This window comes from Argiope bruennichi, chromosome 1 (assembly GCF_947563725.1).
Source record: "Argiope bruennichi chromosome 1, qqArgBrue1.1, whole genome shotgun sequence".
Taxonomy (NCBI): Eukaryota; Metazoa; Arthropoda; class Arachnida; order Araneae; family Araneidae; genus Argiope; species Argiope bruennichi.
The window spans coordinates 86,116,603-86,136,357 of record NC_079151.1 but is presented as its reverse complement, the minus strand read 5'-3'; the positions used below and the strand labels follow the sequence as shown (position 1 = coordinate 86,136,357).

Genomic DNA, 19,755 nt, shown 5'->3' with positions numbered 1-19,755 from the left:
ACCATTTAGCTATTTCTTCTTTTTTTTAGATGAAATCTTTATGTCTGTTTTTATTAATAATTTTAAACATTTAAATAATAATGTTTATAAATTGTGATAAAAAAATTATGTTGTTGTGTTGTGACTTATGGCACTTTACTAGCCAGCTGACAGTTATGTGTGAGCGATTTAAGCTGAGTGAGCGTCTCTTATTTTTTCAGCAGCGCCAACTAGGGCCAAGAGTACGACTTAGCTGCTTCATGCATCACATTCGCTTGCACAACCCCTTTTTACAGGGGGGCACATTCACACACCTCACAGATAGAACACAGAAGAACAACCATGCCCGAATCGGGACGCCCAGATCACAGGGAAGACGCGCAACCCCTATGCCAGGACGCTGGTTAAAAAAAAAAAAATTAAAACGGTTTGATTAATGCAAAAAGAAAGTTAATAAGTAAATAATTAAGTAAATAATTTTTACAGTGCAGCTGCTATCTAATTTTTTAAGGAAATATTATGATGGTTATTTGGTCTTTTCATTTACTAAATAAAATTAAAGAATTCCAGTGGAATGTATCAAGAATTATTGAATAAGGAGTATTATTTAGCTTTTAGTTTTCCAATTTAGTATAAAAATATGTTTTCCTCTTTGCAAATAAGGTTTTGAGAATTTAACAGAATTTTTGAAATTATTACTTTTTATTTGATACATATTGAAAAGAAAAATAAAATATTAAGAAAAATATAATGCTTTCGGGTAATTTCCATTATACGGAAAATATAATGAATTCTCAAACGTCTCAAGTATCCAACAAACCAGAAATTCTTAAGGTTTTGAAAAATATCCACTTTTTTCAAATTTTAAAGAATTTTCTTCCACTTTTTAAAAATTTTACAATTTTGATAATCTTTTTGTTTTTCCCAACGCTTTAAAGAAAATAAGAAAAAGAAACATTCATATTTTAGTGATGTTTCAAAGAACATCAACATATAAAATAATCACTTTATAAATTACAAAAAAAAAAAAAAAATGAAAATCAAGATTCTTTTTCCTAACAAACATTGTAGAATCTGATATAAGGCCCTATGACTCTAAATGCATCCTTGAATTTACACTATTTGACCTCTCTTGAGTCTGAGACCCATTGTTTAAAAAGACATGCTGTCGAATTAGCTGCGTTAAAATGATTACAGATTCCAAAAACAGAATATGTCATCTTGATAATCAGTCTTTCAAAAGTTGATTATTCTTTACTATCTAATTTAACTATCAAGCAGTTAATATCTAAAAAAAAATTTTTTTTGTCTATCATTGTTGTCAGTTTATTAAGTTGAAACTTCTTTTCATGAATAGTAAATGCTATTTCTGTTTTTCAATCGTTTTATCACCTTTTTTTGTTAGTATAGTTTCATCTTTTTAATTGTCTCTTATTGTCTGAAGGAAGACATATTTTTATAATTGTAATGGATTCCTGAAGTTGACAAAATAGATATAAAAGATCATATCTTTTGAGTTCATGAGCAAAAAATAATTTCTGCCTACATGTTATCTATTAATGGTATGATTAATAAACATGCAATTCTCTGAAATCATATAAAAGTGTTAAAAATAAAATTATTTTGGAAAAAAAAATCTCGTATTACTTCTATATATATATATATATATATATCAAAAATAAATAAAATAAAAATTTACATCGCCAACCCTTGTTCTTCCTTTTTATTCATAGCTTCTTAGCAAATATTCTCTGAAATTTCTAAAGGTAATGTGTCAAAACTTGTGGTATTTGCAATATACATAGCATTCAACTACACTTATGGTTTTGTTTTATAGGCATTATTATTTTTTTTCATGATGTGACAGAAGCCTTTCCCTGTTGAAGAATCAAGTCGACTCATTTTATCAATTTTTCCAATTCGAAACTCTTGAGATCAAAATTTAGGGCCTAATGTCATTATAATGAAAAATAGTAACTGGTACTTCCATCATTGGTTAGAGTCAACAAGAAATGTACATTAGTTTCACTAAGGAAAAAAAATTCAAATATGGCTTTTGCTAAATTAGTCTTGAGGAAATTGAATTATAAAACAGTATTTATAGTCAAAGTAATTTCTTTTGTAAGATAAGTAGAAAAAAATTATTTACATGATTATGATGTGCACATATCATGCATAAAAAATATTTCAATTTGAAATGCTCTTAAATTGTGTCAAGTTATTGAATTGATATTTAACAACAAATTTAAAACGAATATATGTACGCAGATGCAAATTGATTTTGAGAGCTTTTACACTGCATGCTATCAATTCTAGTAACTTTCAGCAAGCCATGAAAACATATAAATATTAAAATATTTAATAAAACGACACAAATACCAAGAAACTTCAAATTCAACTATTAAAAGGCTTCATTTCTGATATCAGTTATTGAACGCTAATTATGAAAAGTTTGAGCATGTATGTATTTAAAATCATGATAACAAAAAAAGATAATAAACTCTTCTTCGACAAAGTTTAATCTTGTGTATAAGCTACTCTAAAGCTGCTGTATGTTTTTAACCTAAAAATTAAATAAAAATAATATTTAAGGAATTTTTAGAATTTTATTCTTTTTCTTTTTTCAAAAATTTCTAGTTCTGTTACACCAAGCCTCTAAAAAAGTTGCTTGCTGTAACATCTAAAAATTAATTAAATTAAAATAAATATATTAGTTTCAATATAAAAATAAATATTATTTTCAACTAAAAATCAAACGATTATATTCATATAGATGTTATAACACATTAAAAAGAATTATAGCTTAGAAAAAACTGCTCTACAATTTTCATTTTGAAGTTCCTGCACAATTATTGAAGCTAAAAGAAATCCTTGCTTTCTGCGACTTATGAAATAGTACAGAAAATATTTTCTTCTTTTATGTGTCTTAACAATAGTCTTAAAGGTAAATTTTAAATTTTTTTATAGTTTTTTTTTTAAATATATGCTGCTACTGTTCATTATTTTGATTCCCATGCAAATAACATTTATCAGATAGTAACCGATACCACATACCGATTTAATACAGGAATTTTTAGAGCTAAAGTATTTTTATTTAAAACTTTCCATCTCCGTTCCGTGGATCTCATAAAAATTTCTTGAATTTTCTTGAATTTTAATATCAAAGTGCATTGGCTGATATAATGCTCCAGATTCACGTCTCGATCTCGAGAAGCATTTTGCACCACTCCTATCACTCAGCAAATAATTTCTCCTCATCCATTTAATTCCGGTATCGGCTCTCGAAATCAACATCGCCCCTCAAGCGATCGTCCATCTCCGCCAAAAAAATTATCTCATCTTCGCCAAATTTAGATGGACTGAATCTTTAACGAGCAGGAGGCAATGCGCCGAGCCAGAAGAAATGCCCCGAGCGCCGTACGTAAACAGACATGCGAGCGAGAAGAAAATAATAATAAAAAGGCAGTATTTCAAAAAGAGGAGAGCGAAAAAAAATACCTGAAGGGGGGAGGGTCGGATAATAGAGTAGTGAAGAAGAGGGGGATGCAGCAGCAGTGCGAAGAAGAAAAACTTCCCAAATTGAAGGTAGGTAGCACAAGAAACCTGCAGTAGCCAAAGGTAAACCTGTCACACGCACTGGTTTCCGGCCCCAGGGTTTGTGTAACGGCCTCGCCTGCTCAGATGCCCTCAGTTTGCTCCGCGTAACCAGTTCGAGTAGCAGCCTGTGCAACGAGCTCTCTCAGCCAGTAGAGATGTCTCCGTCGTTTGCGTTCATTCCTCACTAATGGGCCACGGACCTGTTCACGCGGTTGGGATTACCCAGTGATATGTGTCTTCGATTGTTCTGAGTCAAGTATTTTCCATTGTGAGTAATTTATTGTATTCTTTTTCAGACATAACTGTGATAATTTTTTTAAACAAACAAGTGATGATGGCCATGATGAGACTGTGGTGTTTTGTCGTACTGTGCGCCGTCTTGGTGATGTGCGAAGAGAGGCTAGAGGATAAGATGGTGGAAGAGGACAAAGGGTTTGGTGAAGAAAATTTGAATTCCTACGGTGGGACTGTTGTGGACGATAAATTATCTTCGGGAACACCGATTGTGGATGCAGCTAGTGAGCATTCGGTAACGACAGTGGACGCTAATGTCACTCTATTGAACGATGAAAGCAGTCAATCAGTCACGACTGTTCCTACAAAAGAAACGACAGATTTAGACACTAAGCCACCTATGACTGTGTCGAATCCTCCACCAACATTTACCACCCACAAAATCGACCCTAAAAAGGATTCGAAGAAGAAAAATAAGCATAACTTCAAGAAAAAGGATAAGCATTTAGATGATGAAGAAGCTATGGAAATGCACCATGACCATAAAATGAAAATTATGGAGACTACAACAAATTCCAAGCCTGTTGATACCGAGGCTTTGACCGATAGTGTGACAACTGTAATGACGACTCATATCATTCCAGTGACAACGGAAGAGGCTCATGAGACAACAACAGCTGGTCAGAAATCCTCTGAAATGCCTCAGACAGATTTAAATACGGATTCAATGCGATTAGCTCGAGATGAATCTGATATGACAACAACAGAAGCCGCCATGCCGACTATGGAAGGGGATATGTTAAACGACAAACAAGAGACGACACCTCAGACTGATTTGTTCGAAACAACAATGAACCCCGATGTAATGCACGAAACAATGGCAGAAACAAACTCTTCCCAGACCACAACAAACGGACCGCCGATGGCTGAGACAACACTAAGCCCTCAGGAAGAAGCAGTAACAACGACTCATCCTGAAGTTTTAATTGTCACTGAAAACAATGAGCCAACAACCACTGCTATCAATACAATGCCGATTGAAGACGGTGTGACAGAAGTATTGATGAAATCCGAGAATTTTGACAAGACGGAAGAAAACACAGTTGCAAATGAGGCCGATCACACATTCACGACTGCCGAAGAAGAAGAAATAAACAGCGACCATAATAATCTGAATAATGATCTCTCTGACAAGATGACCACCGTCCATACTGAAATGATAATGGACAGCACCACTCTTCCACCAGTCTCTCGCAAACATAAACAAATGGATCTCGACAATACGGAAGAACCGTGCCTCTGCGATGAGCCTAAGGTGGTTGCCAATTGCGTGGGCGGCCGAACATTGCCTGACCCAAACTGCCCTTGCCGAACCACCTGTGCTAGACAATCAGGAGAATCATGCTCCCCAGGGGAGCCCTGTGACGAAGAATTTGGTCTAAGATGCAGCCTGCAAAATAGTACTTGTCAAGGTAAGTCGATTATACATTAATCTTTGCACATCATATATATTGAAAAGTATTTATAACATCTAAAAAATCATAAAACACCAAAAATGGGTAATATTCATTTATGAAAAAGTTTTTAAATAAGAATTCTCACCAATATCACTTGATGAAGTCTTCGAAAATATTTTATTTCAGTTTCAATTCATTGAGATGTTATAGTATTTATAAAAATCAGTCAAGAACTCAGATTTGTATGCTTTAAAAGGCAAAATTACAAATAAAAAAAAATCCAAATTTTAATAAGTCAGCAAAAAAAAAAAAAAAAAAAAATGGCAGAAAATTTATATGCAATTTTTTGGTTTTTAAGTATGAAGGATTTGTTTATAAATATAATCCTTAAATTCAAAAAATGAGCCGTCATATTTATAATTTCATTTCTGAAAATAAACTTGAATGCTTGTTATTATTTATTGGCAGAATCCGATTAAGCTTCTATTTCTGAACCGTCCGATCCATTATCATTTTCCCCACAGCTAAGAAAATTTAAAAGCTGTGTCACGAAAATGTTGCCAAAAAATTTATTGATTCTATTTAAGTACTTTCCTTACATCTTCAAATAAGAATACAAATAAATAAATAAACATTTCTTCGTTTAAAAAATAGAAAGAAGAAAATTTTGAAAAGAATTTTCTCTGTAGAAAATATTGAATTAATATGGTGTAGCTAGAAAACGATTTTTAATAGAATTTTCTTATATCACATATTAAATTAATACGAAAAATTCACTTTTTTCGATTGTCTTTACCGGTTTAAATGACGCATTTTCATATTAATTGCGCATTTCTCTATCACAAGTAAATGAATGTAATTTCATATCCTCAGCTAATATCTATTCCAAATTATCTTTTCTTTTCAATTTTTAATTTTAATAGCATTATATCAGAGTCCCTAACTGTTGGCAATTTTGAATAACATTTCGCTGGTAAAAGTTCTTTTAACAATATGTCCTTTTTCATGGGAAAAATTAATAATTCGTTTAAAATAAAATTTTGCTGCTTTCATTTATTTAAAAAAGAAACTTTTGAATACAATATGGTACTTATTTAACACATTGCATAACGCTCTTTTAAGACTTAAAATTTCAATTTTTAATTGCATAAAAATAATGTAATGTTCAAAATATTATTTTTTTCTGTATTTATGGACTTAAATGACACATCTATATTTATTGTGTGTTTCTGTGTCATTCTCAAATGAATGTAATTTCATATTCGTAGAATTTGATTTCCTAACATCTCTTCAAAATAATTTTCTACCGTTATTTTTCCGTTCTAATAAAATTATCTTAGAATTTCTAATTGTTGATAATTCTGAATAACACTTTAATGGCAGACGATTTTTCTAAAATATTTTTTTTCCATGCAGGAAATTAAAAAGTGTTTTAAATAAATATAGTTGTCTTTATTTATTAAAAATGAAACTTTTTAATAAATCATTTAAAAAAATATGATACTTTTTTAATCCATTTGCATAATATTCTTTTTTTTTTCTAAGCTTTAGTTACACGTCTTAAAAATAAATCGTTTGCGCAATTATTTATCAAAATATAAAGAAAGGATGGCTTCTAATCAATTTCTTTAAAACGTCATTTCATTTTTTCCCCCTGTCGAAGTCGATTACCTTACCACCGAGCGGTGATCTCTCTGCTCCAGTGCAGTGCCAGCTCACCAACGCATGAAGTGTTAAAACGCTTCACATTCCCTGCACGCACATCGATTTCTCACAACCTAATAGAAATTCGTTCGACAATCAGAATGTCTCACATTCAAGCCTCATTGAGCGATTCATTAACCGATGTCTGTGAGATGTCTCGCGATTTTATTTAATTCGCCTATTAACGCACACTCTTATCTTCAAATATTTTAATTTAGCTTTATTTTATTTTCATTACGATGACCCCTTTTCGCGGTTAATTTGAATTTATTTTAGTATAAAAAAGTATTTAGTTTCACTTTGTAGAAACTAAATAGTTTCTAAATAGTAACAGTTTAATTCTTTGTTTTTATCAATAACAAATTAAGTAGCCATTTAGTGCGCACGATTCATTTGTTAACAGTTACCGTTGAAGTTATTCTTAAATTGCTATTAGGGATTTGATAATCACTATCGAATTAATCCACATTTTGTATAAAGTTTAATTCTTTTCTTTAAATGAATGTTAACCTAATTGATAATTGATTTCTGTTTTTAGATCTTTCCCTTTCGTTTCTTAAAAGAACAGCTTTCTCTATTGTACAAAATTAAATTAAGATTCCAGTTTTAAAAAAGGATGTAAAAAATTACATTAGCATAATTAATTTTTTGTTTAAGGAAGTTTTTGGTCTTTTTGTATTTTAAGAATGACAAATACAAACGTTTTTATTTAGCCCTAAATTACATAAAAAGAAAGTTAAAAAGTTGTGAACATGAAGTAGTATGGAATTATTGCGTGTGTATTTAATTCTTTTAAATAGCAAAAATGATTTTGTAGAAAACTCTTGGCAATATAGGCTATAATAGGGGAAAAAAATAAGCAAAACAATAGAGAGCTTTTATAAATGAAACCTTGAATAATTTCTTTCAACAAACTTGTTTCCCTCTTTCTGATTATTTAACTAGTTTGACTGGGATTTGAGATAGATAAGAAAATACTCAATGTAGTAAAATTTCTTTTAAATATACGTTGTTAAAATTAAAAAAAAAAAAAAAAAAGACATCGGAAACAATTTGCGAATTTATGATAGTTGAGCTATAACAGGAAAACAAAGTAAAAAAAAAACCCGTTTGTTATAGGATAAATGTGCATAAAAATAAAATTCTTCTAAGTAACTTGCATGAATTATAAAACCATGCTTTCATATTTTTTTCTTAAAAAATTTCTTTACGAATTTATGCTACAAATAGTTAGGCGTAAAGGATTTTATGTCGTTTGATATGACAGACAGAATGAGATTCTATTGCTATAAATTTACTTGCTCTTCATAATATAGATTAGATGTATGCATGAATTTTCCATAAGGACTATTCACGAATTTTTACCTAGAGATTATAATATAAAAGAAAAGATTTTATTCAAAACATTTTTTCAGCTATAGTCTTAAAATCTTCTAAAAATTCAAGATAGATTAAAAATGGCAGTGACAAGTTTTTACCGAATTTAGAGAAGCTAAAAATGGCCAAGAATTTAAAATTTTTAAATGTTTTGCCTTTAATTGTTAGTAGAGATTTAATTTTTCAGCTTAATTGTTTTTGTATTCAAAGGAATCTATATTTTCTATCTAATATTGAAAATAAGAAGAGTTGAACAAGGGCACTGATACATTATCGGCAGGAAAATAAACAACTGACGAAGTAATTACGAAAAAATGGCAAGGCGTGAACAGAGATTAAAAGATTAAAATTTTTGAATGTAAATAAATTTCTAATTTTTCTTACCTATTGCTTAACAGTTACTTTTCTTATTCTCAACATTAAAATGAAACTAATAGTTATAATTATAATTGTGTTTTTTAGCAGCGTAAAGCAAGAAGCACAAAGAACTAATAGCATTAATTTAAATTAGAGACTACCCTACATTTCTACCAGCAGGAAAAGTAATTCAAATTACTGTGGTTATTATGCTCACATGTGCTTCCTGAACAATTAAATTTGTAAATGTACGAAACAAATTTCATATTTCTTTGAGCGAATCGCTCTTATACGCTTGAGCTGCTTCCATCGAGATGAATCAACAATGGCCATCAATTGCAAGGGACAGAATTCCATGCCGAGACGAAGAGCTGGAAATTATTTCCTTAACACGTCTCTGAGTGAAAGCTTCAGGATTAGTTCACATTGTTTCCGCGTACGATAGAAATTTACGCCACAGCCATTGTCTGCTAGAAATGAAATTCCCCTCTTGACTTATATTTTATACAGTCCTGTGAAAGAATGAAATTCGAAAAATTTTGCGACGTTTTTGCTTAAATTTAGGGCCAAAGAAATAATAAAATTCGGCTAGCCGACTTGGTCAATTAAAATACATAAAAGTTGTATTATGGACTTTAAAAAAATTAAAATGCATTATAATTTTTAGAGAAGAAATTCGAACTTTATCGTTGATAAAATATCAAGGCAGAATACACATTGAATGGAATAAAAATAAAAAGGAAGTATAATTTATAATAGTAAAATAATTTTGAATGCTTGTAATTGGAAAAATTAATTCAAGTTTTTAAAAATTATACATGGATTTGGAGAATATCGTATAAAAATATCGTCTGCTGAATTTATCAAAATATTTTACTGTATACATTAGCTATATTCGCTACAAATACCATCTGCCGTTATTGCTTCCAGCTGTTACATAAAATTTTGCATTTTTTTTTCCAGGTGTCGTTTTTAATATGCGCCATTTTCGTATAACTGTGTCAATATTCAGCGTTAAGTAGTTAGCAGCTGTATGTATAAAAGTAATATCTTGATGAATAATATCGTCTGCTAAAAAAATTTATTCTAAATAAAACATGAAATGATGGTGTTCCTGTGCTGAAACATTTTCCGATCGTAAACACAGAACAGTGCATTTTTATTTTAGTATTTAAATTCTTGAAAAGAAGTATTAATATACACAAATATTTAGAAATATTTTCCTGAATTATATAATATATCTTGAAATATATTTCAGAAAAGAATCCGTATTTGTGTTTTGTTTGTTTATTTGTTTGTTTCTTATGGCACTTGCCACTGACAAGCCCACTGTTACGAAGACAGCGATTTAAGCTTGAGGGGGAACGTCTCTTATTTTTTATAGGAGCGCCAACTAGGGCCAAGAGTACGACTTTGCCACTCACGCATCACTCATTCGCTTGCACAACCCCTTTTTACAGGAGGTCACATTCACACATCTCACAGATAGAACAACAGAAGAACAACCATGCCCAAACCGGGACTCGAACCCGGGACGCCCAGATCACGGGGAAGACGCGCTACCCCTATGCCAGGACGCCGGCATTTGTGTTTTACATACTATATTAGCTCTTGCTGAAGAAACACAGTAAAATGAAATTTATAGGGAAGTTAAATAATTTCCCAAATAAAGTAAAGTGCCAAGATTAGTGAAATATTGTATAATAAAATACAAATGAAGATTTTAGTGTTCAATGGTATTGTAGTTTTAAGATTTTCTTCTTTATTTATATTGTAATTTTAACATTTTCGTTCTAAATTTCTAGAACGCAAAACAAATGTGGCAAAATGATATCTCATTGCAGCAACATTAATCTTTGCAAAACGCTATCAAATGCATTTTAGTATTATTTAAATAAATTACCTATAGAATTTTTGAAAAAATGCTTCGGCTTTTTCACATATGCATTAAATATTATATAGGCAATGATCAAGATACTAGCATTATCTAAAAATAATTTGAAAATAAAAATGGTCCCGTGTTGTGGCATTCTTTTGGATACATTCGATTATATAACATTCGATTTTCAGCAAAAAATTTAAATATAGTCTTAGAATATTGAACTGTACTTAAAAAAATATTCAGCGTTATTTTTTTCTTCTTTAATTTAAATATTTATTTTTAATCACAGTAATTGCATTTTATTACGATAAAAAAATGTCCTTTCTTCGCATAAAAAACATATATAATTTGAAATCTACTTTATTCCCACGCATTAATAAAGTAACAAATGCATTTCTTCGATAAACCTAGAAATAAAGATTCTGGTTAGAATCGATAAACAACAACAGTTTTTGTCTAATTGGAAATCTAGATGACGAACAAAGAATAAATCCTTCAAGAATAAAATGTTTCAATCTCATTATGGCTGGGAAAATTCTTTCAAAATAAACACAAAAATTTCAGAACGATTGATAATAGATAAAAAGTAGAGACAATGTTTTAAAAAAATTATATCTATTGAAGAGCCAACGTTAAACAATTGAATTTTTTTTCAATTTCTTTGGATAGATGTTATAAATCAGCTGTTTTCTTTCATCTAAAAATTCGTCTATTGTTTTCCTATTGTAAAAAACAAAATACAAAGCTATTTAGATTTTAAAGAACTTAAAGTTATCTCAAACGTCAAAGTGTTTTTAACTTCCAGGAAAGTTTTTGTGTCAGTACTCTATCAATTTTGTTTGTATTGATAGACCCAGTGCAATGAACGGAAATAATTTTTCTAATGTCAACGGCATTCGTCAAAACACACTTCCTACTCAGGTAATTATACGAGAATTTTTCTTCTTTTAAAAGAACAGTAGAAGAAAGCCTGTTCATAATTTACCGGAACAGCGTGGGTTCAAGAAGCTTTTGTTTTAGATCGAAATTCATGGCTCACTGAAAGTTTTTGACCTGTGACTGACTGTCTTTAAAGTTAGTGATTTGGCGTTTGGTGATTTCTGTTTGGAAGAGTGATTTTTGGCGCTAAATTTGATGATTTTGGGAAAATTTGACCTTCAGGCACACAAAGCGTTCCTGTAGAAAACTCATTTTCTCAAAATGTCGTTAATATCTATATGCCATTACTTGTATTTAAAGAAATTTTATTTCAGTATTTTCTTTTATATTCTGTATTAAATCTTGAATGCTTCTAAATTTAGAAGCATTCTCATTTAGCTCGAAAAATTCAATTTTTTTTTTTCTTTTATCACAATAAAAAAAAAATTCTATTTTAATGAAATGCTCCTTTTCAGTAAATATAATATCAAGGAATATAAACATTTCTTACATTTTGTCATTTATGTAAAAAAATAAAGATAAATTAGGGACATTCAAATTCAATATACAAATGAATGGCCAGATAATCAAATCGGAGCTGTTGATTTAAACCTAAATGAAAATTTTTAATGCCAAGATTGAAAAGTTTATATGTATCTTTACAAACAACCGATATCTTAATTCCTACCTTTTTCAAAAATTTCTTCATAATGTCTACCTTATTCTATTTAAAAGCAGTATTCTGAATTCGGTAATTTAGAAAGATAAAAAAACTGTTAGTGAAAGATTTCATATTTACTGTGTTTGTTGGATAAATTACAAACTTTTTATAATTTTTTAGACTTTCAATTAATTGTAACGGTCCAGTAAATTTTGTTTACACGTATACTAAAAGGTTTGAACTAATTACTAATAAAAGGTATAGAAAATGTATCTTCTGCTTTATTCATTCTCTTATTTATAATATAAACATATCTTCAAAATTTCGTTTTTTTAGACGATAATGAAACTCTCTATGACTATTTTATTTGCATGAGAATAGAAAAAAAATACTCTGTTTTTATTTATATAAGAATAAAAAACTTGGCCTTTCTTATTATATGCCAATTAATTAAATATCATGTATTTCGTTTGTGTTAAATTATGTAAAACCATCGATCCAAAAGATTATTTTAATTGTATCGAATTTAATAAATTGGTTCAGAATTAAGTATCTGCTTAAGAGGATCAAGAACATTTTATTTTTCTCAACAAATTTGGAAAAAAAAGGGCAAAAATTCTTTGAAGATATAAAAAACAAAAATTCGAATAATTTCTGTTTTCTTCCATTTGAGAAACTTATCAACCTTGGAAACTATCGTTACCTATCATTAAGGATACCGGAATAACAGATATTTTTCCTCTTGGTGTTAATAAACAACAAATTTTTACAAATCCAGGAGCGATATCACCAAATGCTCTAATTTGGGGCCTTCGCTTTCGTCGTTAATAGCATAATGAATGTGCACTGAAGCACGCGTCCACATTACCATTTGCTGAGCTTAGCGTCACGTTGTCGGCGATGCAATGAAAATTCTTTCACCTTTTTAACTGTTTGGAGCTATTAATAACTAGTTTTTGTAGGGACAACCATTGGTTTGAAATGGCAAAATGCAGTTAAAGAAATGAAGGCTATTATTAAAATCTGCAAAACATTTCATTACAGAACCATGTGAAATCTATCTAAAATATGAATCTTCCACTGTGAAAAACGACGTAAGAAAAAAAAATAATCTAAAATTTCACAAAAGCAATTCTTAATTCTAAATTTGAAACGGAAATGCCCCTATATTTTATCCTTTATAAAATTTCTTCTTTGTAAACATTAGAAGCGTTTTGAGGAAGAATTTATTATATAGATTAACAAATAATTTCCTAATTTCTATCGGTTAATTATTATTACTAAATCAAATGATGATAACAATGGTGCTTTCCTTTAGATATGGTAAATAAATAAAAAAAAAATTAATTAAAAAATGTTGAAATGAAAAAAAAAATTCTAGAAAATGTTGTTTTTTGAAAATATTAACTATTTTGATAGGATAATATTGATATGGTACAAATATATCGGTTTAATAACGAAATTGTTAACTGTACATTTTTACTGATTTTTCTTTTCCTTTTCATTCATTCTCATCCTTTCTTATCTTTTCCTAAACTTTAATCCAATTTATTTGCATAAATTTAATAAATGCATGAAGAAAATTATTATAGTTTATGCTCAGAAGATTCTTCAGATAAAATTAAATATTATGTTATTAACAATTTGCTATGCGAATAATCATTACGAATAAAAAAAGGGAGGGGGTGGCGTTTTCTTTCTGAATGTCTAGAAAATGAATGTTCTTTGAAGAAACTAATTATTTTGATAGAATTATATGGATATAGTGCATATACAATTTAATAACGAAATCGTTAATTTCGTTAATCAAATTAGTTTTCAAAAATCGTATTTCATTAAATTTCTGCAATTTTCCTTTTTCTTTCCATTCTTTTCCCTCCTTTCTTATCTTTTACTAAACATTAAACCGATTTATTTATATAAATTCAATAAATGTATGCAGAAAACTATTGTAGTTCATCAAGTATAATAAAATTCTTTAGAATAAATTTAGAAATAAATAGAATATTACATTATTGGCAATTTGGTAAGTGAATAATCATTACGAAAAAGAAAGAAAAAAAAAAAGAGGGGAGGCGACATTGGTGCTTTCTTTCTGATTGGGAATCATTTAACCCGTTATATCTTTATCATTTTATCAAGCCATGCATTATTCCAGAAAAAAATTTAAATCCAGAAGTATAGATGTGTCGGGATTTCTGGTTCACTCTGCACTCTGATCTTCCTCTAAGAAAAGGTCACGTCTTTCCCAAAACATTCTTCGTCACTTCATTCAACTTGATACTCCCGCTAAATGCCTTCCATTTGTTTTGAATGCTGCAGAAAAGTCTGGAACCAAAAAAAAGAAGAAATCCCGAGAAACGGGAATTTTGTAATCCTGCCACCTCCATCTGTGTGCCCCAGTTTCTGAATCGCCAACCATCCGGACTGACAGGTTGGAAATCAACCTCTTCTCTGACTGAGGTTACTTATATCCTGTTGTTGAACCGTTTTCTTGTGCGCAAAGAGATAAGTTGCCTTCTCTTTTTGTTTTCACAACTTAACCTTTTCTTTCCATAATGCTTTTAACGGAGGTCTTTTTTTTTTTTTTTTTTTTTTTTTGAGCTGGACTTTTTGTTGGGCTGAAAAGGCCTTTTTGTGGAAGTGGAAGAACATTCATTTTTGTTAATGAAAAGATGCAACAGATGAAACAAGTCGGAGTTTTTTTTTTTCACTGTTATTTTAATAAAAGGGAGAGAAGTTTAACTGATTGCTTATTAAATTATTTTCGAATCAAGATAATTTAATAAATATTCAGTTGTTTTTCAACATTTAATTAATATGTATTCAAGCAAGAGTAAAGTTTGATGCACAAATACAAGGCCGGATTATAAAATAGACAAAACAGACAAATGTTTAGGTGCTTTTCACAACTTTGGTAAACTGAGAGGCCTGGAAATTTTTTAAAAATATTTTTAAAATTTTTTAATTATGTACTTTAAATTTATTACAAAAGTCTTGTAAATGGACTTTTTCAAATTAAAATCAAATATTGATTAAATTAATTTTGGAATTTTATTCTAGCAACATTTTAAATTAATTACCTTTTGCATGTTTTATATTTTATTATTTTAAAATTCTAAAAGAAATGTGGCGTTTTGTAATATTAAATGAGCGGTCTTTTAATTAAATATTATATAGATAGTATTAAATAAAGATTTGTTGCTTTTTTCTACTATTTCTTTTAAAATTACTTTTAAATCTCCGTTGCATATTTTTTCATACGTAGCACACAGAAACCAGTTTTTTTTTTAAGTGACTTGCAATTAAACACTTTGCTATTTCTGTTTGTCAAAACTTACTACTTAATACTACTAATGTAAAAAATGAAATAATAACAACAAAAAAATATTTGGTTTTGAAATTTGGGGGACAAATTAGGCCTTTAGGTTTTCATTGCTTACGTAGAAGATTTAATCTGGTTCCTTTTAAACATTTGAAAGTATTTTTCCCAATTAATAAAATAATGCAATTTAAATATTTCAAAAATATATACAAATGAATCATATTTTAATTATAATACAAAATACAATATGAAATATACAATACCATTTTTTTTCATGAGTTGATACTCAAAAAAGAATGATTGAACGCAATTATGCAATAAAAATTGAATTCCAATGTACACATTTTGGCATATAGTGACTCCTCGAAAAAAAAAAGTCATTGCAAATAAAATTCTGATGGCGCGACTTTTTAAATTTTACTATTGCAAGGAATTACAGTCATCTTATCTGCAAGGAATTGTAGCCATTTCAAATTTATTTGGCAAGCAGTGCACATTTGAGTATATCTTTCAGAAGTGAAATGGTTATCAGTTCTTATAGTCCAATTCCAATACAGTGATAACCTTGATACAATCCAAATGCAATTTTTCTTACTTGAAAATTAAAGTAATATGATTTTATATTACTTTACAAAGAGATGTGTCTTTTAAAGGATAACTCTTATTAAACACAGTGCATATTTTTCTTTTGTTATTTAGTTTCAAAAGTTTAACCCATTTTTACTTTCATTTGAGTATGAATCATCACGTGAAGATTATTATTATTATTATTTTGTAAATTTGGAATTTTATCAAAAATTTTATGAATTTCTGAGTAGAAACTTGCAGATTTAACTGTGCGCAGCGCAATAAAATTAAATATGCATGGCAATTTAATTTAAATTTATCACATATCTTTTTCAAATGAGTTTTCAACAAATTTAAAATCTGAGAATGGTAGTTGAAATGAGGTTCACTCAAAAATGGAAACTGTGCGATCATATTAATTTTTTGTGGTTTTTCTCAATCCAGAGTAAAATTCCTTGGCATAAATATTTGAGATTGCTGACGTGATCAATTGCACTAAAAAAAGTGAATTTCTATGTCCCAACAAGAAAGTTAATTTTAAACATGAAATAAATAAAATTCTGTGGAATGAGAGCAAAATTTCAACACTGTAATGTTTCCATTCTTTTAAAAATAAAAAAATAAATTCATATCTTGTGATCATTTTTAAAATGTAACTAAAATAAAAATGGAAAAATAATTAATTATTTTTTCGTTTCAGACAAATCTTTTGAAACAGGAAATACAAATATCAGTTAAAAATAACATTTAACTTAAGAATTATTATGCTAAAAGTCAAAAATCTATATGTATACACTTTTTAAAAGAGAAATGTAACGATTCCAAGAAAAATATGATATTAAAACAGGCCTTAAGATAAACTAGGGTTATATTGATAATTAAAAAGTTGTTCATAGAGTCATTAATACTACTGTAAATACATAAGTATCAATGCATTCCACCATTTCTCATTCTCAGACAATTAAAACACAATTAAACTTTCCTCCTACAATAAAACTTAAGGAATGGAAAAGTGCAAGAATCTTCCTCCTCAAATTCTTCGCATATAAAGGAAGTTCAAATGCAAATTGTAGCGGTACTTTTTGGGTGTTTATGTCGATCACTGCGACCAGGTCGCTTTAAAAATATTTCTACAGGTTTTGCATGATGAAAAATAAGTTAGGATGACGCAAGAACCTTGCAAAACTGCTTGGCACTGACCAACGCCTCGTAACCTTACAAGAACAAATGACAGCACGTTATGCGTAGGTCTTGTGATATTAGCGTGACCAGATTTCATGTTTTCTTGAACTAGCATACTTTTAATAAAAGCAGTTATTAAGACTATGAAATATTACTTGTAGGAAAATTGAAACCCATCTTAATAAATGGGAAATAAAATATATTCTGTTTTATAAATGACAGTTCTAGAAAATACAGTTGTTCAATTTGAAAATAAAACAAAGTGACATATACACCATAACAAATGCCTGGTGATGACATATTTTCTTAATTTGCTCAAACATCTTAATAGAGCAGTAAATTATTTGATTATTCATTTTACTTTTCAGCTTATTTTTTTAATCTCTTGGTAACGCATCTTTCTTTGAAGTAAATTCTGGTTATAATTCCCTACTGATATCTTTTATTGGCCAACATTTTTTATTATTAGCTTCCAATTAATCCATCTGTGAAACTGTATGTTTAATTAAAGATGACAATGTCTTGACATTCAGATGTTATATGAAATGTACAGTAAGAAAATAAAATGAATTTAATATTAATTGGATGATGAGGTTAAAAAATGTTCATCAAAAGTGAGTCAAATGCAGTGTTGCTGACCATGAATCTTCCAAGAACTGCGCACATTTCATTGGATAACTTTATATGGATTCTTTCAATTTTCTGAAAAATGATAGCTGGATTTTAGACAATAGCTACGTCATTCTGTTTCTGCAAAAAATTTTCAAAATTATGCAAACCACAAAAAATGTTTAAAGCAATCTCGATACAGCAATGGACATATTTTCAGCACACATACGTAAGTGCACAGATATTTGTTTACAGACCCTTCATCATTATTATTATTCTCCAGAAATCATGATTTAAAAATGGAATAGGAAGAAAAAAAAAAAAGAAGAAAGTGCAGCGTGCAATTTTATGAAGCTATTATGCATTGTCAAGGAAGGTTGATGAAGGGGGCTCTCTCAGCGATTTCTTTCTGCCAATCGACTTGTATGATTTCTCACTCGCCAACTATTTGGAGTTTTGGTCAGTGAACTTCGCTGACTACCGGGAGTGTTTTTTTCCTTCAACCCCAGCAGGTCTAATTCCAGGCAACATCGGGTGAACTGGTAAGGGAGGGTCTTCAAAACGCCGATGACCTCCATGCTTTGCCCCCGGCTCGCTTCGGCCTCGCGTCTCTGCTCAAGAGGGTTGCACGAGATGTTTGGCAATGTGTTTTGGCGAGAGTAGCTATTTTGCTGCAAAATTCTGCCAACACAAGCATACCGAGATGGTCTAGAAATTAAGAATTTTGATTGTTATATATTCCAAAGAACATTTCAAGTCAAAAGTTAAAAAGCAAAGCCCAATGAAGATGTCCATGAATGTCCATAACCAATCGAGGCTTTGACGAATTTAAATCCTAAAGATGAAGGTATAGTGAATAATATTCTAAACATTTTCATAGTTCTTTTACCAAGAAAGAAATAAAGGTTGTAGAATCAGAAAATAAAAAATAAAAAAAATAAAAATAAATGCATCAAGATATAGACCTTTCACATGCAATCAAACCAATCAGTCTGAAAAGATTTTGTATATGTCGCCATATTTCTCTGTCGAAAGTTAATGAAAAAACTTATGGTTTTCGAAAAACATGTTATATAAAAATTATAACTGCCAAAAAAAATTAATTTTTTTAAAAAAAAGTTGAACTAGTTTTGATCTTTGAAGAGCAGTGAGATTATTCTCATTATTTTAATGATAACCTCAGCTAAATATTTTATTGCCTACCATTTCTGAACTGGATGCATTTTCTTATTTTACTTGTTTGCTTTCTTTTTATGTGTGACAATATTTTCCTTTCTCCTTTGTTTTAAAGTCGTTTAGCTCCTTAACAGTTTAATTTTTCATTCAATTTATTTTTGCAATCAATTTTTCTCCCCTACTTCATTAAATATGCATTTTTCAAAAGAAAAACAGTTATAAGTTATTTTTTAAATTTAGTGTAGAAATTGTTTCAACTAATGCTTCAATAAATTACTTGCATTTTTGGTTTTCTAGAAAACCTGCAAATATTCGTCTGAAATTCATTCTATTCGCACAATCCTTTGAAGAGACCACTGTGTTTTTGAATTGAGCTTTAATTTTGAAATTCTAGATTCATTTAAATTATAAAAAGTGATTTTTTTTCTTGTACTTCATTTTAAAATCTAATTTTATCAAACTTGTATATCCGTTCTTATTAATAAGGGGGGGGGGGGAAGTGCAAAATAAAAAAAATCGAAATTTGAGAAATTAATGTAATTTAATGAACCACGATTAAAATTTATTTTTTTCTACAGAAATACATTTTTAACTATCATTTTTTTTAACCCAAAGAAACTTAAATTGCATTGTGGCATTGTGTATATTGCTTAACAGATGGGACGCAACCGTTATTGCATTGTACACTTTTTTTATTTTTCCTGCAAAAGCTTTTTTTTATGTGTGCTTG

At 29.5% G+C, this 19,755-nt stretch overlaps 1 protein-coding gene across 5 annotated transcripts in view; it reads left to right on the top strand.

The window, feature by feature from the left end:
- The window catches only part of LOC129963327 (uncharacterized), a 196,844-nt gene that overhangs the window by 102,798 nt on the left and 74,291 nt on the right, over positions 1–19,755 (top strand). For 4 of the 5 annotated variants that reach the window (XM_056077661.1, XM_056077644.1, XM_056077653.1 and 1 more), the window contains exon 2: positions 3,873–5,282. In XM_056077661.1, the coding sequence (XP_055933636.1) occupies positions 3,873–5,282 (1,410 nt within the window). Of the gene's footprint in view, positions 1–3,657; positions 5,283–19,755 lie in introns of those variants that run through there. The other variant, XM_056077668.1, reaches the window with a different exon arrangement.